Consider the following 25,464-nt stretch of genomic DNA (forward strand, 5'->3'; position numbering starts at 1 on the left):
CTGGAAATTTCCAAACTTTTGAAGCGTGATCACCGAACAATGAAGCGTTTCATGGCCAATAGCCAACAGGGTCGCAAGAAGCGTGCTGGCCAAAAAAGGAGCAAAATAACTGCCCATGAATTGAGGAAAATCAAGCGTGAAGTTGCCAAGATGCCATTCACCACCAGTTTTACCATATTTCAGAGCTGCAACGTTACTGGAGTATCAAAAAGCACAAGGTGTGCGATACTCAGGGACATGGCCAAGGTAAGGAAGGCTGAAAAACCACCACCTATGAGCAAGAAACATAAGATAAAACGTCAAGAATGGGACAAGAAATATCTTAAGACTGATTTTTCAAAGGTTTTATGGACTGATGAAATGAGAGTGACTCTTGATGGGCCAGATGGATGGGCCAGAGGCTGGATCAGTAAAGGGCAGAGAGCTCCACTCCGACTCAGACGCCAGCTAGGTGGAGGTGGGGTACTGGTATGGGCTGGTATCATCAAAGATGAACTTGTGGGACCTTTTCGGGTTGAGGATGGAGTGAAGCTCAACTTCCAGACCTACTGCCAGTTTCTAGAAGACAACTTCTTCAAGCAGTGATACAGGAAGAAGTCGGTATCATTCAAGAAAAACATGATTTTCATGCAGGACAATGCTCCATCACATGCATCCAACTACTCCACAGCGTGGCTGGCCAGTAAAGGTCTAAAAGAAGAAAAAATAATGACATGGCCCCCTTGTTCACCTGATCTGAACCCCATAGAGAACCTGTGGTCCATCATAAAATGTGAGATCTACAGGGAGGAAAAACAGTACACCTCTGGGAGCAATGTCTGGGAGGCTGTGGTGGCTGCTGCACGCAATGTTGATCGAAAACAGATCAAGCAACTGACAGAATCTATGGATGGAGGCTGCTGAGTGTCATCATAAAGAAAGGTGGCTATATTCATCACTAATTTTTTTGGGATTTTGTTTTTGCATGTCAGAAATGTTTATTTCTAAATTTTGTGCACTGATATTGGTTTACCTGGTGAAAATAAACAAGTGAGATGGGATTATATTTGGTTTTTATTAAGTTGCCTAATAATTCTGCACAGTAATAGTTACCTGCACAAACAGATATCCTCCTAAGATAGCCAAATCTAAATAAAAAACACTCCAACTTCCAAAAATATTAAGCTTGGATATTTATGACTCTTTTGGGTTGATTGAGAACATAGTTGTTGAACAATAATAACAATAATCCTCTAAAATACAACTTGCCTAATAATTCTGCGCACAGTGTAGTGTCACAGATATCCGTGGCTCTGTTTGTATTGTGTGACATATTTCTGTGGTATTACGTGACATATATCCGTGGCTCTGTAATGTCTCACAGATATCCGTAGCTGTGTTTGTATTGTGACACAGATATCCGTGGCTCTGTATATAGTGTGTCAGATATCAGTTGCTCTGTATGTAGTGTGTGTCAGATATCCGTGGCTCAGTATTGTGACACAGATATCCATGGCTCTGTTTGTATTGTCACCGATATAGTGTCACATATCTGTGACTGTGTATTGTGTCACAGATATCTGTGGTTCAGTATTGTCACATATGTCCGTGGCTCTGTTTGTATTGTGTCACAGATATCCGATGCTCAGTATTGTGACACATTTATCCATGGCTCTGGATTGTGCACAGATATCCGTCGCACTGTATATAGTGTCTGTCAATTATCTGTGGCTCTGTTTGTATTGTCACAGATATATGTGGCTCATTATTGTGTCACAGATATACGTGGCTTTGTTTGTATTGTCACAGATATCCGTGGCTCTGTATATAGTACTTTTTTTTTAATGATCCTCCTCGTGTCTCATTGTTTTGCACCGTGGTGGGAGGACACAGCTGAAGATTACATTTTCTGTTTCTGCTTTCAGGTCATTTACCCTTTGAAGGAAGTTTACCCAAGTTCAGGTGCGAGCTGCTTCTTTTCAACCTCTTGGCGGTGGCAATGGCACAGACAGTTTTATCTCAGACTTCATGTTACCCCGACTTTTCAGTTGACCACACATAGCGATCAGAGACCACGTCATGTAGACAGTGGCCTGGATTATGCGGTTTGTAACTCATTCCCATGGTCTGGCTCTATTTACACCCGCGTACAACTTTGGGGCCACACTTTCTGTGAAGATCTCCGGTTGTGGGTTGTAATAATCACCTAGGCAGGTTAATTATGTAACAATATTTTATTCCTACATCCAAGGTTTTACAACAATTCCAGGTAAAATGTCAAAAATACATTGTCCTCAGTCCACAAGATCCCCTCTCCGGGGTGGTAGCTCCACTGCCCCCGCACCAGGCGATACTCGCTGTCTCCCAACTTTTGGTTGGCTCACAGATTTTGTATCTCCTGCCAGAATAGTCTGTAATCACAGTCCACACTCGTCCAGATGACCGATAACAGGACCGAAGCCCATGTATTGAGCAGCAACAGTCCTTAAGAAAGTTCATCAAATGCAGACGACAGATCCCACAATTGTAGCACGTGTCCAGCCCAGCCGGCAACCGATCTTCAAAACTCCATATGCCAGCCATCCATGGCTCCAGGATCTCAGCCTAGATCCTCTCCCTTTAACATCACTCTCCCAATTTCCTGACAAAAACACGTGGCTTCTTCCTCCTTTCCTGGGATCAGCCCCCCGAATGGGCAGAAATGTTCACACCCTCCCCCTTAAACATTTGCTTTTAACTCAAAGAATAAAGAATATTCCAGAAGCTCATCACTTGGGATTGCGAGTGAGACACCCTGTGATAATGGCTCCCCTGGGTCTACTATCCCCATCCACACAATGAGCCTAGTGGCTGGGAGAACAATGGCTTGAGGCCCCCCGAGATACTGATGAGATTAATGGAATGATTGCTTTACATTTACCTTTAGCAATGTCCTGGCTGGCCTTATGTATTGTGGTTGATCGGCTCTCTCAGCTGTACACAGAGGTAGACACTGGAACACTGTCTCTTTAAATTCTTCCCAGGTTTATTATACATGCAGCATAAACCATGTTGAAAAAAAAAAACACGGCCCTTTGGGCAAAAACAGGAAAACAAATCAAAGTGGTAGCACAAAACACAGTCCTTGTGGTAGCAGGGGTCCGCCCACTCAGGGTTTAGCAAATAAACGGTTCAGCTTTTCCTTGTCAGGACACAAAGCACTGGAGTTCCTTTCTCCAGTCCTACCGAACACTGAATGCCACAGAAGGCCATCTATTTAAACCCCAGACCACACACTGTGGTGAAGGTATGGTGAACGACTTCCCACCCACTCTATGGTTGTTCACAAAAAAACACGCCCTTTTAAAATGTCTGCTTAACCCCTCTCGGCACATAGTGTGCTGGAGAAATCTTTGAGGTTTCAATTCACTGAAGCTAACAGCCTCAGTGAAACATATCTCCCCTCCAGCACTTTGCCAGTGACTTTGTCATATATCCCCCCACCGCTTAAAGTCGGGGGCACCTTCACTCACTAAACAGGGTAGTCTTGAAGGCATCAGCGTTACCATGTAGCTTCCCGGGCCTATGCGCCACATGGAAACTAAAGTCCTGGAGGAAACCACCCGGGCATTTTTCACCTTCCTTTTCCTTATCCATCTCAGGAGCGCATAATCTGACACTAGCCTGAACTTTCATCCTAACAGGTAGTAAGTACCTTAGTGTGTTAATTGTCCACTTGATGGCCAGGCACTCTTTTTCCACGATGGCATAGTTTTTCTCACAGTTAGAGTTTTCTGCTCAATTACAGGATGGGATGTTCCTCCCCATTTACTTCTTGGGACATCACGGTTCCCAACCAGACTATTTGGTCATCAACGTCTTCTGGCCCTTCAGAAGATTGGTCAGGGGTGCAGCTATCATGGCGAAATTCGGGCTAAATCGCCGATAGTACCCCACAATTACTAGGAACGTCTGCACCTGTTTCTTGGAGACTGGTTGCGGCCAATTGCCTCTAACTTTACTTGCGGCTTGATTTCGCCACTTACGACTACATAGCCCAAGTATTTCGCCTCTTCTTTTCCTATGGTGCACTTCTTTGGGTTTATAGTAAAGCACGTCTTCCTCAGCGCATCTAGCACCGCCTGGACCTTCTGCAAATGGCTTCCTTAATCTGGGCTGAAGACCACAGAGTTGTCCAGAAAAGCTGCGGAATACTTTTTGTGAGCGACCAGGATTCGGTCCATGGTTATCTGAAAGGTAGCGGAGGCTCCCCGCAGACCGAATGGCATCCTGGTGTATTGAAAGCACCCATCAGGTATAGAGAAGGCAGTCTTCTCCTTGGCACTTGGAGATAGGAGCATTTGCCAGTACCCTTTCGTTAGGTCCAGGGTGGGGATGTATCTAGCTGGAACTAGCCTCTCGTTGAATTCATCCAAGCTGGGCATCGGATAGGCGTCCAATTTGGAAACCTCATTTAGCTTCCTGTAATCATTGCAAAAGCGCCATTTATCAGTTCATCAGCGTTACGGGGATCTCCCTGGGCAACCCAAGTCTGTATTGGCCTCAGAGGGGAATGCATGAACCGGTTTATCACCACTCGCTCTACCATCTGAGCAGGGGTAGAGGGCTCCGGCTGAAACCATTTTTGGACCAGGTGCAGTAGGTCAAACATTTGGGAGTGAGGGGGTTTCCTCACGGTGATACATAGAGCAGTGGACCCGCTGCACTCTGACAGTCATCGTCACCCCCAAGCGCGCCAAAATTTCAGTTTTTAGTTTGCCATGTTCCTTGACGTCTTGCAAAGGCCAAGTCATAGTAAGCCTTCTGGGGTTTCCTCGTCAAGAATGGGGCCAACACCTCTGTCCATTGCTCCGGCAGACGTTTCGCCTTATCAGCGACCCTTTCAAACACGGTCAAAAAGGCCTCTATGTTGTCCCCCGGGGTCATTTTCTGCAGAGCTCTCCTTACCGCCTTCCAGATGGAAAACTCGTCCACTGACCTTGGGGTTGGATCTGCTTACTGGTCTCCTGTTGTTGCTGCTGTGCTTGCACCAGATGTTTAAGCGATCCTCCATTTTGTCCCTCTTGTAGCAGTCACACGTGTTTGCTGGGAACACTGCCCGCGCTTCTACACCACCTGTGGTAGATCGGCTCACTCAGCTGTACACGGAGGTAGACACTGGAACCCTGTCTCTTTTAAATTCTTCCCACGTTTATTTTACATGCGGCATAAACCGTGGTGAAGTAAAAATAATCATGGCCCTTTGGGCAAAAACAGGAAAACAAAACAAAGTGGTAGCACAAAACACAGTCCTTGTGGTAGCAGGGGTCCGCCCGCTCAGGGTTTAGCAAACAAATGATTCAGCTTTTCCTTGTCAGGAGACAAAGCACTGGAGTTCCTTTCTCCAGCCCTACCGAACACTGAATGCCACAGCAGGCCATCTATTTAAACCCCAGACCACACTCTGGGGTGGAGATATGGTAAACGACTTCCCACCCACACTATGGTTGTTCACAAAAAAACACGCCCTTTTAAAATGGCTGCTTAACCCCTCTCGGCACATAGTGTGCTGGATAAAACTTTGAGGTTTCAATTCACTGAAGCTAATAGCCTATACATAGTCTATGCACACACTATACATTAGATGCCTCCTGCATGTCTTCCTCTGCTTACTGTCACTGAATGGAAACATTGATTCCTGAGGCTGAACTGACGAGCAAGCGAATGTCTAATAAAACACAACCATAAGATTGATGTAACCAGTGCTCCGTGCTGGAAAAAGTCTGCATCCCTTAGAGCCGCAGACTCTTGTCTACATGTGTGAAGACCCGGGGTCTTCCGTGGGCGTAATACTACTCAGACCGCACAGGGTGAGGGTAAAACTGTGGCAATATTTTAATGAACCACAAAACAGACAATAAACAGAACAGTTCCAGCAAATACTCAAGATGGTACAACATTACACAGTCTCATCCTTCTGCTGGCCCGCCTGGGATAGAACAGCTGCGACTTTGGGACTTCCAGGGCCGACTTCTTCAACCAGTGGCCCCCCCTCTTCTGGCGGGCCTCTACAGAGAGGACGTAGCGGCAAGCTTAAGAAGCAAACAGTCCATCGAGGTACAAGGCCAGGAGATACGAGGGTCCCACCCTGGCCTCTCTAAGAGTTTTCATGAGGCCAGATGACTGGCTGGTTTCAATCTGGCTTCTCTGAATGTCTCCATGGGTTCCAGGCGCCCGGAGGGTCTCACCTGGCAACCCCAAACAACATATCCATGGGGCTAGGTGACTTCATTGTCCTAACCTGTTCTCCCCAAATGTATCCATGGGCTCTCTGATGGTTAATGCACCAGATCCGTATCTTTCCAGTCAGGGCCATCTACCCTTAGGCTTGAATCATGTAAAATCCAAATCTGTGTCTCTTTGGATAAAGCCATGCTACCAAGCTGATGGTCTCAGGAGAGTCTGATCTTTGATTCTCCTTCTAAAGTCTTACAGTTCTCTGTTTCAAATCTCTTTTCAGCAGGATAGAAAAAACCTTTTTTACATTTACATATGTGGCTAAGGTCATCAGTCATAGGTCAGAGGTAAAGGTGCAGGGCTCACACAGGTTTCATTGTTTGAGCTAATCAATTTACATAGTTGTTATAGCAGGGGGCTCTTTAAATCAACATTCAGCTGGCTTTAGTATAATATGTAATTAGTATATTATCAAACATCATTGATCACAGACCGAAGAGAAGACAACAATCAGGGTTATATAAATCGTATGTCCTTCTTGACCAGCCATAGAAACACATATTTACAAGTCAACACAAACACAATAGTGTATTTCTCTTGACTTAACCAATCTAGACTTAGAGATTAGAAACTGTATTGTCACAACCTGCATTCGTCCAATAGTCTTTAGAACAAGGCTAGCTCCTCACACCTTCTGTAATAACAGCAACATGAAGCTCATTTGTACAAGTGAGGTACGGAAAGCCTCCATATCTTCTGCTAATTCCTCTTCTATCTCTGCCTTCAGGACACGTCGATGATGACAGGATTCTGAGATCATTGGATATGACAGGGCTGGTAAGTAAAAACAAATGATGAGTAGCCCACGTGTGATCCTTACCCTCCACTATATACACATGTATGATCTGTGTAGTCCATGTTTGACTCTAAACCTCCACTATATATACAAATGCATGATCTGTGTAGTTCACGAGTGCCCTTACCTCCCCATATATACAGTCCTGCTCATAGTTATTGGCTGCCATGAAATTTTAGTACATAATATGGAATATCTCCTGAAAAAAAAATGAATCAAGCAAAAGGTTTTTTTGTATAAAGCACTCGTGTTAAATACAAAAGAGCAAATGATAAAGAATAATTGAAAACAAAAAACATATGGGAGGGGAAAATAGAAAAACCCAAAGCTTGCTGTGACACTGGTATTGGCTCCTTTACATTAATTTAGTATGGAAACACATTTTGACTCGCCTGTGGTAAATCACAAAAGAGATTCACCTGTGATTAATTTTTGGTGCCCATGTGACATGAATTAGCCAATGAATGATGACTTCAGTGTTTTAAAAAGCCACATGGTAGGCCCTGTTCCATTGTCACAATGGTTAAGGCAAAGGAGCTGTCTGAGGACATCAAAACTGCTATTAGCAAACACAAGACTTCCAAAGGGTATAAAGCCATCTCCAAAGACCTTGGTATCCCAGTTTCAACAGTTCACAATGTTATTAAGACGTTTGCCAAGCATGGAACCATCAAAAACTTCCCTGGATGTGGGGGGAAGAGGAAAATTGAGAAGAGAGGTCTTCGAAGGTTGGTGCAAATTGTGGAAAAAACACCACGTCAAACATCCAAAGACCTGATGGCCAACCTGGAACAATCTTGGGTCATAGTTTCAACAAGTATCATACACCGCACACTAAACCAAGCACAGCTTCATGGGCAAAGGCCAAGGAAGAAATATCGGAGGTGAGGGGTAGTCTGCACTAAATAAAAAAAAATTAAAAAAAGGAAGAAACCATTGCTGAAGAAAAGACATAAAAAGTAACGACTGATCTTTGCTAAAGAGTCCCTTGACAAACCACAATTCTTCTGGGAAAATGTTCTGTGGACAGATGAAACAAAAATAGAGCTTTTTGGCAATGCAAAGCAACAGTTTGTTTACAGCAGGCGCAATGAAACTTATAAGGAAAAGAACACCTTACCGACAGTTAAGCATGGTGGAGAATCAATAATTCTGTGGGGTTGCTTTGCTCCGTCTGGTACTGGAGGACTTGACCGTATGACAGGAATCATGAAATCAGAGAATTAGCTAGAGATTTTAGAGTGAAATGTCCTGCCCAGTGTACGAAAACTTGATTTGAGTCAAAGATCCTGGGTCTTCCAGCAATACAATGACCCAAAGCACACATCCAAAAGTACACAGGAATGGTTGAAAAAGAAAAAATGGACTGTTTTAAAATGACCAACAATGAGTCCTGACCTCAATCCCATTGGAAATCTTTGGGGTGAGCTGAAATCTGCCATTGGGAAAAAGACCCTGCAAACATTCAAGAGCTCGAACAAACTGCAGAGGAAGATGGGAGAAAATTCCAGCTGAGAAGAGCAAGAAGCTTATGCCAAAGGGTGGGTAACCAAGTATTAATTAGGTGGGCAACCAAGTATTAATTAGGGGGCCTTTATTGCTGCACATGCTCTTTATTCTGCTTATTTTTTTAAATTGCAACATGGAAGTTGAAAAACAGTGTTTTATTGTTGTATTACTTTGCACCACTAATTAAAAAATACTGAGGACATAACTTTGGTACATTTCCATTTATTTCTGAAGATATTGTACAGTCTCTGAAAAAAATGAAGAGGTGCCAATAATGGTGAGCAGCACTGTATACACATGTATGATCTATGTAGTCCACGTGTGATCCTCACCCTCCTCTATTTATACACATGTATGATCTGGGTAGACCATGTGTGACCCTAAGCCTCCACTATATGTACACAGATGTATGATTTGTGTAAGAAATACTAGGAAGTTGGTGTAGCTTACCACGCTGTTTCAATCGTAGTCTTCGGTTGAAATGTTCTGGAGGGTGCTGCTCCCGCTGGTGAAAAACAGCTAAGTGAAGGTTTGGAGGAGGGGGGGAGGGAGGTTCAATCCAGCACAACCATCCAGAAAGTGAAAAATAGTACTTTATTGAAAAATCATTAAAAACCGATTAAAAAGTACACTTGTCGTGTTTCTGGCGCGGAATGTGCCCTTAGTCATAGGATCAATTATTATTATGATTTGTGTAGTCCACGTGTGACCCTCACCCTCCACTACATTTACATGTATGATCTGAGTAGCCCACGTGTGACCCTCATCCTCCACTATATATACACATGTATGATCTGTGTAGTCCACGTGTGACGCTCACCCTGTTACGATACTGGCTTAGTACTGCTGGAAACTAGTGGCCGAAGGAGCACGAGCAGGAACAGCAAGCGGTTATAGATATACTTGGAATTAGCAAAGTTGTGTAGGAAATAATCCGTAGTTAAGTGAGAACAGTCTGGGGAAGAAAGTTCAGGAGCTGGAGACTGGAACTAGGCTAACAGCTAGACACAATACTCAAGCAATGAGTGAGAGATCCATGCGGCTTTAAGTAGGCCCAAACAGGAAACAAGATGGATCCCACAGGTTCAGAATCTGCCATCTTAGTAAAGGGCAATTGCAGAACACAACAGCAGCCTCCAGTGGTAAGGAGTGGGATTACAGCACAATTAAGATGAACAATAGCAGCCACTAGTGGTCAAACTGTAGAAGGACATCAGGAATTCTGACATTACTCTCCTTTTTCAACAGCGGCATCCGGACGATGCTTGGTTTAGTTTATGTGAGTATTTTTGGTGAAACTCTAAACAGTCGATATTTTCTACAGGTTCCCAGGAGTTATCTTCAGGGCCGTACCCTTGCCACTTTATTAAGTACTGCAACTTGTTTCTGAATATTCTGGAATCCAGGACCTTTTCAGCTGTGCAATGTTCTTGCCCATCTACTTCAATAGGATCAGGTGGAGGCAGACGATGTCCTGGAAAAGGGTTTGGAGCTAATGGCTTTAGTAAGGAGACAAGGAACACTGGATGGATCTTCATTGTTCTGGGTAGTTGAAGGCGAAAACCTTCTGAGCTAACTTGTCGAATTATTTTAAAAGGACCAATACATTTGTGACCCAGTTTTGGTGAGATTATATGGAGTTTCAAATTCTTGGTGGAAAGCCAAACTTCATCACCCTCGGAGAAAGTCTGCGAGATTTATCTGCTGCTTCCTTATATTTCTTCTGGGCAATTCTTAAAGTGTCTTTAGTATTTCCAGATTCTGTTGCAGGGATTGTATTCTGTCGGTGACAGCAGGGATAGGCGTTTCTCTGGGAAAATTAGGAAGGATACTTGGATGGTTCCCAGAATTTGCAAAGAATGGTGTTTGTTTGGTCGAAGCATTTTGAGAATTGTTGTATGAAAATTCTGCCATAGGAAGCAAATCCACCCAGTCATCCTGGAGATGACAAATGTAGCATCTGAGACGTTGCTCTAAGGTTTGGTTTTGTGCGTTCAGTCTGACCATTAGATTGGGAATGGAGGCAGAAGATAAACTGACATCAATCTCCAAAGCTGCACAACAATTCCTCCAGAATCTCAATGTAAATTGTGTTCCAGGATCAGAGACGACTTCACCTGGGACCCCATGAAGACGAAACACATCTTGAATTATAAGATCAGCAGTCTCTTTAGCAGGTGGTAAACCAGTGCAGGGGACAAAATGTGCTGCTTTAGTGAGTCGGTCCACCACTACTAGGATTGAACTCTTTCCCTTTGAAACTGGTAATTCCACAATAAAGTCCATAGGCCCCAAGGACAAGATGGAATTTTTGGAGGCTGCAATAATCCCATTGGTGATGTGCGGGGGGTTTATACATGGCACAGGTGCTATAGGAAGATACGTATTATTTAACATCTTTTTGACAATTGGACCACCAAAAGAAACTAGACTGAAATTCTTGTGTTTTTTTTTAAATTCCTTTGTGTCCTGTAAACTTGGAGTCATGGGTTAGTTTTAATACTTTAAGTCTCACAGTTTCCGGAACATAGATGCAATGATTGAGTTCATATTTTGTTTTGAAAGGTAAGAGATATATCATCTAGTGGATATAGAAGAATTGGGTCTGTCTCGTATGCTTTCCGTATATCTTCCAGCAAGTCTTTGTTATTGATCACCCCCAGGAAGTTGGACTCAGGCAGAATAGTTGTTGGTGATGCTGCTGTAGAAGGATCTTGGGAGAAGATCCTAGATAAAGCATCCGCCTTACCGTTACGGGAGCCAGGTCTGTAAGAGATAACAAAGTTGATTCGGTCAAGAAAGAGACTCCATCGAGCTTGGCGGGGGGACAAACCATTGGCAGACCTGATAAATTCAAGGTTATAATGGTCAGTCATAACAATTTGTTGAGCTGCTCCTTCTAGATGATGTCTCCATTCCTTGAAAGCAGCAATCATAGCTAAGAGCTATTTGTTCCCCACATCATAATTCTGTTCTGACATGGTCAAACTTCTGGAGAAATAAGCACAAGGATGTAACAAATCTTTTGTTTCTGTTCTTTGTGATAGAATGACCCCTACTGCACCATCTGAAGCTTCCACTTCTGCAATAAAGGCATGTTCAGGATTGGGATGAATTAGTATAGAAGCTGTGGTGAACTTCGTCTCCAGGCAAGAAAAAGCATCTTGTGCTTGAGGAGACCAAATAAACGATATGTCTTTCTTTGTTAATTCGGTGATTGATGCAGTTTATACCTGAAAAATTCTTAATGAAACGTCTGTAAAAATTGGCAAAGCCCACAAATCGTTGGACTTCTTTCACGCATTTGGCGTTGGCCACTCAGTGATAGCTTGAATCTTGCAATCCTTGGCAAGCAATCCCTGCACGTGTCACAGCTGTCTAACAGCCGTGACCCATGCAGCTGCGGCGACACTAACATAGATGCCGAGCACGCCGTAAATACTCGGTGTGACGATACAGTGTAAAATCTTAATTATGCCAGACATACTTTCTGATGGCAAGAGCAGTATACCTTTATTTTTATGTTGACTTTTTAACCTGTGTTCTTCTTTAGTTGATTAACACAGACCAGTATTTGTATAACCATGAATGTTGAATTCTGTTCCCTTGGAAACCATCATGTTTACTATGCTAATGACAAATTGTACTAAAAGTCAGCTAGATGTTTATTTACAATATCCCTGTGATACCAACTATGTAAATTGATTAGGCCAAACAATGAGACCTGGTGAGCCATGCACCTTTACCTCTCACCTGTGACTGATGACCTTACACAGATGTAAATATAAACAGGGATGTCTGTAGTGTTGCAAGCAGAATCAAGTAGCATCAGAAAGACTTTACAAGGAGAATGAGAGACATTCTTCAGGAAAGTAGATGGATAGCATGGCATCCAAAGAGACACAGATTTGGATTTTACATGATTCTAGCCTAAGGGTATCGGCTCTGACTGGAATGATTCGGATCTGCTCCATTGACCATCAGAGAGACATGGATACATTTTGGGGAGAGCAGGGTGAGACGAGGAAGTCACCTGGCCCCATGGATATGTTGTTTGAGGTTGCCAGGAGGGACCCACGGGTCGCCTGAAACCCATGGAGACATTTGGAGAAGCCAGATTGGGACCCGGCGGTCATCTGGCCCCATGGAAACTCTCGGAGAGGCCAAGGTGGGACCCTCGAGTCTCTTGGCCTTGTACCTCGATGGACTGCTAGCTTCCTAAGCTTGCCGCTACCTTCTCTGTGGGGGGGACACTGGTTGAGGTAGTCGGCCCTGGAAGTCTCCAAAGTCGCAGTTGTTCTATCCCAGGCGGGCGGAGCGGAAGGGTGAGACTGTGTAATGTTGCACCATCTTGGGTATTTGCTGGGACTGTTCTACGAGTTTATTGTCCACTTTGTGGTTCAATAAAGTATTGCCACGCTGTTTTACCTTCACCCTGTGTTGTCTGAGTAGTGTTACGCCCACGGAAGACCCCGGGTCTTCACACTCGGCGAGCACCTGAGCGTGCTTGCCGAAAGAGTTAACAGTACACACTCGCTCATCATTAGTGTTCATAACGTGATCTGAATGCCATTTTCCATTCATCACCTGGTCTAACACAAACCCAGTTGTATGCCCCTCGAAGATCCAGTTTTATGAACAACTTTGCATGACGAACTCTGTCCAGCAATTCAGGGATCAAAGGCAGAGGGTAACGATTCTTTAAAGTAATTTTATTAAATTCTTTGTAATCAACACAGGGTCTTAAGAAACGGTCTTTCTTTTTAACAAAAAATATAGGCGCACCTTCTGGTCATGAAGATGGACGAATAAACACTTTGGCTACATTTTCATTAATATATTCCTTGAGTGTTTTTAATTCCTGCTCGGCCAGTGGGTAAATGCTTCTAAAGGATATTGCTGCTCCAGGTAATATATCAGTTGAACAATCATACTGCCAATGAGTGAGTTTGTCGGCGTTTTTCTTGTCACATACATCATCAAATTCCTTATATATAGATGGTAGTTTAGAAGATTATTCAGGATCCTCTTCAACCTCTTCATTTGGTGAAGCCTGTGGGAAGTGTACAGTAGATGGAAAGATACTTCTTTGGTCTCCCAATTGATTGTGGGATTTTGAGTCTGTAGCCATGCAACCCCTGGATTATTGGAAAATGTGGAGATGAGATTAGTAAAAAGATTAAGACCTCATGGTGATTAGGTTCCATAACTATCTCTAGGGGTTCAGTCTCTTGATTCACTGGTTCTGAATTTAGTGGAGATCCGTCAACAGTTTCCATAATAATAGATGAAAGTCTGTTTTGAATTTTTAACCCATGTTCCTTTGCAAAAGATGTCCATAAAACTTTTGTTTGCTCCTGAATCGGCAGATGTGGAAATCCATTGAGAATCAAATTGAAACTCGATAGAAATGAAGGAATGAGAGTCCTTGTTTTCTTTTCTTTTTTAATGTTGGGTGCAATAGAATACATTGAATGGATTACGGCATTTACTGGAGGCACTGGTTCAGACAAGACTGATTCTTCGTCTGAACAGTTGGGATCCGCTACCACTGCTTCTGTTTTACGTAGTCAAGTAGGACGAGAAAGTGGTCAGTCTTGCCACAACAAAAGCACTAATTTGCCCGAAGTCTACGTTCTTTTCTCTCAGCACTTTAACGTTGTCGACCTGCATGGATTCAGCTTCAGATATGTGAGGACTCTTTACCTCAAAGTCTCTGGGACTGGGCTTTGAAGCAGGTGGATAACGATTACTGTTGCGGGACCAGTTTGAATTCCACTTTTCCAATCTTCTGTCTTGATAATTGGTTGTCTATACGACTACAGTGGAGAATGAAGTCATCAAAATTTGTGTGAGCATTGCCCCAAGCTAGTTCATCTTTGAGTGCGCATCCATGATGAAGGCTTGAATATCCTGTTATGATACTGGCGTAGTACTGCTGGAATCCAGTTGCCGAAGGAACACTATCAGGAACAGCAAGCAGTTATAGATGTACTTGGTACTAGCAAAGAAGTTGTAGGAAACAATCCGTAGATAGGTGAGAACAGTCTGGGAAGAGAGTTCAGAGCTGTAGACTGGAGCTAGACTAAACAGCTAGACACAATACTCAAGCAATGAGTGAGAGATCCATGTGGCTTTAAGTAGGCCCAAACAGGAAACAAGATGGTTTCCACAGGTTCATAATTTGCCATCTTAGTAAAGGGCAATTGCCGAACACAGCAGCAGTCTCCAGTGGTAAGGAGTGAGATTGCAGCATATTAAGGTGAACAATAGCAACCACTAGTGGTCAAACTGTAGAAGGAGACAACAGAAATTCTGACACACCCTCCACTATATATACACATGTATGATCTGTGTAGTCCACGTGTGACCCTCATCCTCCACTATATACACATGTATCATCTTTGTAGTCCACGTGTGAACCTCACCCTCCACTATATACACACAGGGACATCAAGCGGTTATATATGTACTTGGAATTAGCAAAGAACTTGTAGAAAACCATCCGTAGATAGGTAAGAACAGTCTGGGTAAGAATGTTCAGGAGCTAGAGACTAGAACTAGGCTAACAGCTTGTCACAATACTCAAGCAATGAGAGAGAGAGAGATCCATGTGGCTATAAGTAGGCCCAAACAGGAAACAAGATGGATCCCACAGGTTCATAATCTGCCATCTTAGTAAAGGACAATTGCAGAACACAACAGCAACCTCCAGTGGTAAGGAGTGGGATTGCCGCACAATTATTAAAGTGAACAATAGCAGCCACTAGTGGTCAAACTGTAGAATGACAACCGAAACTCTGACACACCCTCCACTATATATACACATGTATGATCTGTGTAGTCCATGTGTGACCCTCACCCTCCACTATATACACACATGTATGATCTGTGTAGTCCATGTGTGACCCTTACCCTCCGCTATATATACACATCTATGATCTGTGCAGTCCACGTAGATGGACAGTATTAGTGTGTCACCTTTCTCCATACATGTTTCTCATACACAGATCGTGACCTGGATCTCCTGTAGATATTTGATCCTTTGTGGCCACCCTTTAATCCTTTGTTCTTTTGCGCTGCAGACATGTCTATTGAGCAGAACGGGGGGTCTGGACCATAAAGTGGATTGGAAGTGGTGAGTCTCCTGACTGCTGCCACCTCATGTTGCAGGGCGCTGACTACTCATGTGTTATGTCCTTTATTCCTTCAGGTCGGAGGTTCTGTCACCTGGAGAAATGCAGCGTTTGGCATTTTCTCGTCTCTTTTACCTACAGCCAAAATATGCAGGTGTGCTGGAGGAGTGAGCAGGAGACGTGTGCTGGAGAAGTGAGCAGGAGACGTGTGCTGGAGGAGTGAGCAGGAGACGTGTGCTGGAGGAGTGAGCAGGAGACTTGTGCTGGAGGAGTGAGCAGGAGACGTGCTGGAGAAGTGAGCAGGAGACGTGTGCTGGGGGAGTGGGCAGCAGATGTGTGCTGGAGGCGTGTGTGCTGGGGGAGTGAGCAGGAGACGTGTGCTGGGGGAGTGAGCAGGAGACGTGTGCTGGGGGAGTGAGCAGGAGACTTGTGCTGGAGAAGTGAGCAGGAGACGTGTGATGGAGAAGTGAGCAGGAGACGTGTGCTGGGGGAGTGGGCAGCAGATGTGTGCTGGAGGCGTGTGTGCTGGGGGAGTGAGCAGGAGACGTGTGCTGGGGGAGTGAGCAGGAGATGTGTGCTGGAGGCGTGTGCTGGGGGAGTGAGCAGGAGACATGTGCTGGGGGAGTGAGCAGGAGACGTGTGCTGGGGGAGTGAGCAGGAGACGTGTGCTGGGGGAGTGAGCAGGAGACGTGTGCTGGGGGAGTGAGCAGGAGACGTGTGCTGGAGACGTGCGCTGGGGGAGTGAGCAGGAGACGTGTGCTGGAGACGTGCGCCGGGGGAGTGAGCAGGAGACGCGTGCTGGGGGCGTGTGCTGGGGGAGTGAGCTGGAGGCTTGTGCTGGGGGACGGGTGCTGGAGATATGTGAGGGGAGTGTGTGCAGTGTTTGGGCATGTACTGGAGACATGTGCCAGGGACGTGTGCTGGGGATAGGAACCGGGGTCGTGTGCTCAGTGAGGTGCATGTGCTGGGGTCGTGTGCTGGGGCATGTGTGCCGGAGGCGTGTGCTGATCCTGGGAGTGTGGCCAGCGGGAGGATATATGGATGTGCACTCATCTCTCCTTCTGCCTCCCTTTGTGTCAGTCCTGGATGAGGCAAGCAGCGCGCTTAGCGAGGACGCTGAGGTGGAGTTGTATACACGATGCAGACAGCTGGGAATGACACTGATCAGCGTGGGACACAGGCACAGCCTCAGAAAGGTGACCCTTACAGTGTACAGCGTAGCATGGGGCACAGCCTCAGAAAGGTGACCCTTACAGTGTACAGCGTAGCATGGGGCACAGCCTCGGAGGGGTGACCCTTACAGTGTACAGCGTAGCATGGGGCACAGCCTCGGAGGGGTGACCCTTACAGTGTACAGCATAGCGTGGGGCACATGCACAGCCTCAGAAAGGTGACCCTTACAGTGTACAGCATAGCGTGGGGCACAGCCTCGGAGGGGTGACCCTTACAGTGTACAGCATAGCGTGGGGCACAGCCTCGGAGGGGTGACCCTTACAGTGTACAGCATAGCGTGGGGCACATGCACAGCCTCAGAAAGGTGACCCTTACAGTGTACAGCATAGCGTGGGGCACAGCCTCGGAGGGGTGACCCTTACAGTGTACAGCATAGCGTGGGGCACATGCACAGCCTCAGAAAGGTGACCCTTACAGTGTACAGCATAGCGTGGGGCACAGCCTCAGAGGGGTGACCCTTACAGTGTACAGCGTAGCATGGGGCACATGCACAGACAGCCTCAGAGGGGTGACCCTTACAGTGTACACCGTAGCATGGGGCACATGCACAGACAGCCTCAGAGGGGGGACCCTTACAGTGTACAGCGTAGCATGGGACACATGCACAGACAGCCTCAGAGGGGTGACCCTTACAGTGTACAGCGTAGCATGGGACACAGCCTCAGAGGGGGGACCCTTACAGTGTACAGCGTAGCATGGGACACAGCCTCAGAGGGGGGACCCTTACAGTGTACAGCGTAGCATGGGGCACATGCACAGACAGCCTCAGAGGGGGGACCCTTACAGTGTACAGCGTAGCATGGGACACAGCCTCAGAGGGGTGACCCTTACAGTGTACAGCGTAGCATGGGACACAGCCTCAGAGGGGTGACCCTTACAGTGTACAGCGTAGCATGGGACACAGCCTCAGAGGGGTGACCCTTACAGTGTACAGCGTAGCGTGGGACACAGCCTCAGAGGGGGGACCCTTACAGTGTACAGCGTAGCATGGGACACAGCCTCAGAGGGGGGGACCCTTACAGTGTACAGCATAGCGTGGGACGTGGACACAGCCTCAGAGAGGTGACCCTCAGTGTACGAGGCTGGAGCAGTGGAACAAGTTTGGCTTTAGGGGTGAACTAGGGACATTCTGCAGGGACAGTTCTTTTCAGGGGAGGCAGCTTTCACGTTACCATTGTACATTCCTACATGTCATAGTCGTGGTCTGTGTCAGTCTTCAGAGGTCGGGGGTCCGGCTGTGCGCCAGGTCACTGGAAGAAGTCCACGGCTACATTGATGTCTGCAAGGAAAGGCCACAACTCTGCCATTCTCCTCTGCTTTGAATCTGTTAACGTTTCCTTCCTCTCATTATGTATTTGTGAGCGCAGGCAGTATTATTAGTGCGGGCATCTTGGAGAGCGCTGGCACTTATTTGTGTGGGTGCAGGCAGTATTATTAGTGCGGGCATCTTGGGGAGCGCTGGCACTTATTTGTGTGTGTGCAGGCAGTATTATTAGTGCGGACATCTTGGGGAGCGCTGGCACTGTTATATTTGTGTGGGTGCAGGCAGTATTATTAGTGCAGGCATCTTGGAGAGCGCTGGCACTTATTTGTGTGAGTGCAGGCAGTATTATTAGTGCGGGCATCTTGGGGAGCGCTGGCACTTATTTGTGTGAGTGCAGGCAGTATTATTAGTGCGGGCATCTTGGGGAGCGCTGGCACTTATTTGTGTGGGTGCAGGCAGTATTATTAGTGCGGGCATCTTGGGGAGCGCTGCCACTTATTTGTGTGAGCGCAGGCAGTAGTATTATTAGTACGGACATCTTGGGGAGCGCTGGCACTGTTATATTTGTGTGGGTGCAGGCAGTATTATTAGTGCAGGCATCTTGGAGAGCGCTGGCACTTATTTGTGTGAGTGCAGGCAGTATTATTAGTGCGGGCATCTTGGGGAGCGCTGGCACTTATTTGTGTGAGTGCAGGCAGTATTATTAGTGCGGGCATCTTGGGGAGCGCTGCCACTTATTTGTGTGAGCGCAGGCAGTAGTATTATTAGTGCGGACATCTTGGGGAGCTCTGGCAATGTTATATGTGAGAGTGCAGGCAGTATTATTAGTTTGGACATCTTGGGGAGCGCTGGCACTGTTATATGTGTGAGTGCAGGGAGTATTATTAGTGCGGGCATCTTGGGGAGCGCTGGCACTGTTATATGTGTGAGTACAGGCAGTATTATTAGTGCGGACATCTTGGGGAGCGCTGCCACTTATTTGTGTGAGCGCAGGCAGTATTATTAGTTCGGACATCTTGGGGAACGCTGGCACTGTTATATTTGTGAGTGCAGGCAGTATTATTAGTGCGGGCACCTTGTGGAGCGCTGGCACTTATTTGTGTGAGCGCAGGCAGTATTATTAGTGCGGGCATCTTGGGGAGCACTGGCACTGTTATATTTGTGAGCGCAGGCAGTATTATTAGTGCGGGCATCTTGGGGAGCGCTGGCACTTATTTGTGTGAGTGCAGGCAGTATTATTAGTGCGGGCATCTTGGGGAGCGCTGGCACTGTTATATTTGTGAGTGCAGGCAGTATTATTAGTGCGGGCATCTTGGGGAGCGCTGACACTTATTTGTGTGAGCGCAGGCAGTATTATTAGTGCGGGCATCTTGGGGAGCGCTGGCACTTATTTGTGTGAGTGCAGGCAGTATTATTAGTGCGGGCATCTTGGGGAGCGCTGGCACTGTTATATTTGTGAGTGCAGGCAGTATTATTAGTGCGGGCATCTTGGGGAGCGCTGGCACTTATTTGTGTGAGCGCAGGCAGTATTATTAGTGCGGGCATCCTGGGGAGCGCTGGCACTTATTTGTGTGAGCGCAGGCAGTATTAGTGCGGGCATCTTGGGGAGCGCTGGCACTTATTTGTGTGAGCGCAGGCAGTATTATTAGTGCGGGCATCTTGGGGAGCGCTGGCACTTATTTGTGTGAGTGCAGGCAGTATTAGTGCGGGCATCTTGGAGAGCGCTGGCACTTATTTGTGTGAGTGCAGGCAGTATTATTAGTGCGGGCATCTTGGGGAGCGCTGGCACTTATTTGTGTGAGCGCAGGCAGTATTATTAGTGCGGGCATCCTGGGGAGCGCTGGCACTTATTTGTGTGAGCGCAGGCAGTATTAGTGCGGGCATCTTGGGGAGCGCTGGCACTTATTTGTGTGAGCGCAGGCAGTATTAGTGCGGGCATCTTGGGGAGCGCTGGCACTTATTTGTGTGAGCGCAGGCAGTATTAGTGCGGGCATCTTGGGGAGCGCTGGCACTTATTTGTGTGAGCGCAGGCAGTATTATTAGTGCGGGCATCTTGGGGAGCGCTGGCACTTATTTGTGTGAGTGCAGGCAGTATTAGTGCGGGCATCTTGGAGAGCGCTGGCACTTATTTGTGTGAGTGCAGGCAGTATTATTAGTGCAGGCAACTTGGGGAGTGCTGGCACTTATTTGTGTGAGTGCAGGCAGTATTATTAGTGCGGGCATCTTGGGGAGCGCTGGCACTTATTTGTGTGAGTGCAGGCAGTATTATTAGTGCGGGCATCCTGGGGAGCGCTGGCACTTATTTGTGTGGGTGCAGGCAGTATTATTAGTGCGGGCCTCTTGGGGAGCGCTGGCACTTATTTGTGTGAGTGCAGGCAGTATTATTAGTGCGGGCATCCTGGGGAGCGCTGGCACTTATTTGTGTGGGTGCAGTCAGTATTATTAGTGCGGGCATCTTGGGGAGTGCTGGCACTTATTTGTGTGAGTGCAGGCAGTATTATTAGTGCGGGCATCCTGGGGAGCGCTGGCACTTATTTGTGTGGGTGCAGTCAGTATTATTAGTGCGGGCATCTTGGGGAGCGCTGGCACTTATTTGTGTGAGTGCAGGCAGTATTATTAGTGCGGGCATCTTGGGGAGCGCTGGCACTTATTTGTGTGAGTGCAGGCAGTATTATTAGTGCGGGCATCCTGGGGAGCGCTGGCACTTATTTGTGTGGGTGCAGGCAGTATTATTAGTGCGGGCATCTTGGGGAGCGCTGGCACTTATTTGTGTGAGTGCAGGCAGTATTATTAGTGCGGGCATCCTGGGGAGCGCTGGCTCTTATTTGTGTGAGTGCAGGCAGTATTATTAGTGCGGGCATCTTGGGGAGCGCTGGCACTTATTTGTGTGAGTGCAGGCAGTATTATTAGTGCGGGCATCCTGGGGAGCGCTGGCTCTTATTTGTGTGGGTGCAGGCAGTATTATTAGTGCGGGCATCTTGGGGAGCGCTGGCACTTATTTGTGTGAGTGCAGGCAGTATTATTAGTGCGGGCATCCTGGGGAGCGCTGGCACTTATTTGTGTGGGTGCAGGCAGTATTATTAGTGCGGGCATCTTGGGGAGCGCTGGCACTTATTTGTGTGAGTGCAGGCAGTATTATTAGTGCGGGCATCCTGGGGAGCGCTGGCTCTTATTTGTGTGGGTGCAGGCAGTATTATTAGTGCGGGCATCTTGGGGAGCGCTGGCACTTATTTGTGTGAGTGCAGGCAGTATTATTAGTGCGGGCATCCTGGGGAGCGCTGGCACTTATTTGTGTGGGTGCAGGCAGTATTATTAGTGCGGGCATCTTGGGGAGCGCTGGCACTTATTTGTGTGGGTGCAGGCAGTATTATTAGTGCGGGCATCTTGGGGAGCGCTGGCACTTATTTGTGTGAGTGCAGGCAGTATTATTAGTGCGGGCATCCTGGGGAGCGCTGGCTCTTATTTGTGTGGGTGCAGGCAGTATTATTAGTGCGGGCATCTTGGGGAGCGCTTGTGATTGCTGTTCTTCTTTCTGCAGTTTCATGACCTGGAGTTAAAGCTCGGACCGGATGGACTATGGGACTTGAATCGTGTAATGAGACCGTAGAGCGCAGGAGAGTGCTGACGAGAGGAGCTGTGGACTGTCTGTGGCCCTCGAGTCCGTAGCATGTGCAGCGTTCACCATACATCTGTGCATTAATGGGCATTAGCTGTTTGTGCTTCCATTGCCCCCTCCTCACAGACCAGACCCCTGTGACTGTACCATGTGCTGTGCAGACAGCGCGTCACTATTTACATCCAGCTTTATTTTACTGCAGGTCAGACCTATGGGAATGTCTCTGTACAATATTTACACCTCTCCCCTTCCTGCACAGAAGTGCGCTCTGCTGCCCACCGCATGCATGCTACCACGAGGACACAGATCCTTCCCAGTCCTTCACAAGGAAGCTTGGCATTTGTCTCCCTGTGACTGTGCTTCCTCGCCACCTTCTTCGCCTGCGTCCTGCTTTCTGGCAGGAGTCTCACAGTTCGTGCTCTGCAGGACTTTGGCGCTGTGCTCTTGAGCGCGCGCTCGCAGGGCAGCAATGCTGTTCTCTCTCAGTTCCTCCTCAGAGATGGAGCTCGGCGGATCAGCTTCTTTCCTCTCGCTGCTTTCTGGCTGGTTGGATATTGCTGGTAGCTCCCTCTCCGGCTGTGGGATTGCATCTGCCGCCTCCAAGGACTTTTTGTGCATTCCTGCAAAGAATTGTTGGTATTCGGGTTTAGAAAATCGTCTGGGCATTGACAGGTCATCGTGAACTGAAAATGGCAAAGACAAAAAAGAATTTAGGAGACTTGTGGAAGACACACAAATGGTTGTCCAGAATTGAGCCTGCAGCCAACAGATTTTACATTTCAGTAGGAGCCATCTGAGCCCCTGGTGGAGGCCACTACTCTGCGAGTCCCAGCACACAGCCCCTGGTGGAGGCCACTACTCTGCGAGTCCCAGCACACAGCCCCTGTTGGTGGCCACTCTGCGAGTCCCAGCACAGCCCCTGTTGGTGGCCACTCTGCTAGTCCCAGCGCACAGCCCCTGGTGGTGGCCACTACTCTGCGAGTCCAGCATACAGCACCTGGTGGAGGCCACTACTCTGCAAGTCCCAGCGCACAGCCCCTGGTGGGGGCCTCTTTCCTAGTCCCAGCACACAACCCCTGCTGGGGGCCACTCTGCTAGTCCCAGCACACATCCCCTAGTGTTGGCCACTCTGGTAGTCACAGCCCTTGGCGGGGGCCACTCTGCTAGGCCCAGCACACATCCCCTAGTGTTGGCCACTCTGGTAGTCACAGCCCCTGGTGGGGGCCACTCTGCTAGGCCCAGCACATAGCCTGTGGAATAGGGGACTGCACATCCATGATGGCTTACGGACCCTCTGACTTCCTAAACTTTTATGGGATTCTGTAACCACTCACATGTGAACTAAAACTTTCCATTTTTAGCTTTTGTCCTCCTGTAATTTTGGATATAACTAGTGATGACTCCTTTGGCCCCCTAGGAGTCCAGTGTTCTAGTAGACAGAAGAAGATACCTCCTAATAACGTCTGCGGGGTAGCAGCAGGCTCAGGGTCCTCCACATTATTGTGCCTCCTTCACATGCGCCACTCGGAGGGTTTGCTAGAACTAATTAGATTATAAACTCTTGGAAACAAGACATTCCCAGATTGTAGGCCATGGACGAGGATCGCTGCCTGTACGATGCTGTGGAGGACACCACCTCGTCACCAAGACTGAGGATACGGAGGCCATGGACAAGACAACGCCGTGTGTCTAATATAATGGAGCGAGAGGCTTCTGGATACATGGCCCACCCTACAGGACAGCCCACCTTCCTGCACATTACTCTGGAGATCATTACTTTCAGTAATTACAGCAACACAGTGCCTTGAAAAAGTCCTCATACCCTGTGAACTTTTCCACATTTTTCATGTGTCACCCACAAACTTAAATGTATTTTATTGGGATTTTATGTGACACGGACACAAAGTAGCAGATGTCTGTGACGTGTAACTTCTAAATATGTTAACAATATAAATCTGATCATTGTTCTGTGCGTTTCTGTTCCGCGCCCTGAGTCAGTACTTTGTAGGACCACCTTTCTCTGCTGCAGTCTTTTGGGGTCTGTTTCTAGAGGTGACATTTTTGCCCCTTCTTCTTTGAACACTCGCACTCCCCATATAAACACTAGTTTGTTAGTCCGTAGAGCAGCACCATATTGGGCTATGTTTCCATATGTTCAGTGGATAAGTAGAAGTTTTCATGTAATTAAACTCTAGAGTCCCCTGACCCTATAATGGACATCTAGAGCCCACATCATGCGCTCACTTAGAAGTACTAGTCTGACCAGGGGGAGGTTTGTGCCGCTATGTCCGATGTAGACACCCCATGGGGAAGGGCCTTCATGGCCAAATTCATGGCTTAAAGCGCAGCTGTCAGCAGGATTGTGCTCAGTAAATCACATACACCGATACATGGCAACTTCATACTTTGTACCGCTATGGTGTCTGTGATTGGCTCTTATGCACTTTGACTCTGTGCGGTCAGTATATACAGCATGTCTCCTAACTCTGCATGACTAGCACCGTTTGCCGTTTTCTATTCATGCATATCTGCATCTCTGATTATATTATTATGCAGTTGTGGTTTATTTTCTCTGCATATACTGGTTGGGTATTTTTGACTGCTGTATTCTACCTTTCTAATAATTGCTTGGTGCATTTATATTAACATCTGCTTACATATTCATCTGTATACTCTTATGACAGCTCCCTGATCGGTCACTGACCGGCCTCCTACTTTACATAATACATCTAGTAATGCAGGGCGAGGTAATAGGAGGGTGGTCAGTGACCGATCAGTGAGCTGTCATAACATCATACAGATGAATATGTAAGCAGAGCACCAGCTAGAGTTCCACCCTGGAGCACCTGCTCGAGTGCCACCCACAGGCCACCCCGGAGCACCAGATAGAGCGCCCCGCACAGGCCGCTCCGGAGCACGACCATATCATTATCTCCAAACTGAAAGTAAAGATTATACAAGAACCACAGGACGGATTTCATCACCAGATATCATATTGCTCAGTGTAATGTCACCCACCTGACAGTGTATGCGGTTACTGAGCACAATCCTGCAGACAGCTGCGCTTTAAAAGTTGCCACCAATATATTCAGCCTATATACTACAGGCTGCAAGCTGATACAGTGGGATCTGACTTCATTTAGTAGAATCAGGGGGATCGGGTCTGACCACAGTGGGCCACACTAGTGGCTCCTGTAATCCTTGAGGTCATTTTTTTTTATCTTTAGCCTTTATTGCTTTAAGGAAACCAAATTAATAGATTTTGAACCTTCTCTGTGGACTTTAGGACAGATCTAGGGTGTGGAGATGACATCCTTCATGTCAGAGTAGGACACTGTTGTGCAAAGACGAGCTACAGATTATAAATGAGGGACCTTTTGCAATGACGTTTAGCAGTAGCTCCAGCAGGACCGTGGCAGGGCGATCTAAATGTCTGGATCCACTGATGACAAGGTTTGCAGCTTCCCTGTTCTGGTAGAAATTCTGGCCAGGAGGAGTGCAACCTTTAAGCATAGATAATTGTGTGGAAGGCTTTTAGAGGCTCATAAGGAGCTGACCATAACTAAGGCTAGGTCTCATTTTACCACAGCTCCGACGACAGTAGGTCTTGATCTAGCAGACCATTTCAGGACCCTTTATATTATGGCTCTTGTGA

The 25,464-nt window shown here is 47.0% G+C and overlaps 2 protein-coding genes across 5 annotated transcripts in view; one reads left to right on the forward strand and one right to left on the reverse strand.

The window, feature by feature from the left end:
- The window catches only part of ABCD4 (ATP binding cassette subfamily D member 4), a 99,125-nt gene extending 75,351 nt beyond the window's left edge, over nucleotides 1-23,774 (forward strand). Inside the window, exons 14-19 of one of the 4 annotated variants that reach the window (XM_073638170.1) lie at nucleotides 1,905-1,941; nucleotides 6,983-7,032; nucleotides 15,571-15,698; nucleotides 15,774-15,850; nucleotides 16,777-16,892; nucleotides 21,732-23,774. In XM_073638170.1, the coding sequence (XP_073494271.1) occupies nucleotides 1,905-1,941; nucleotides 6,983-7,032; nucleotides 15,571-15,698; nucleotides 15,774-15,850; nucleotides 16,777-16,892; nucleotides 21,732-21,800 (477 nt within the window). In that variant the 3' untranslated portion in view covers nucleotides 21,801-23,774. The other 3 variants (XM_073638171.1, XM_073638174.1, XM_073638173.1) reach the window with 3 other exon arrangements.
- The window catches only part of VSX2 (visual system homeobox 2), a 355,352-nt gene continuing 351,621 nt past the window's right edge, over nucleotides 21,734-25,464 (reverse strand). Inside the window, exon 5 of the mRNA XM_073638179.1 lies at nucleotides 21,734-22,492. Coding sequence (XP_073494280.1) covers nucleotides 22,131-22,492 — 362 coding nt within the window. The 3' untranslated portion in view covers nucleotides 21,734-22,130. The remainder of the gene's footprint in view (nucleotides 22,493-25,464) is intronic.

Source organism: Phyllobates terribilis, unplaced genomic scaffold (genome assembly GCF_046119375.1).
Source record: "Phyllobates terribilis strain yellow unplaced genomic scaffold, ASM4611937v1 Scaffold_7__3_contigs__length_470593459, whole genome shotgun sequence".
NCBI classification, from domain to species: domain Eukaryota; kingdom Metazoa; phylum Chordata; class Amphibia; order Anura; family Dendrobatidae; genus Phyllobates; species Phyllobates terribilis.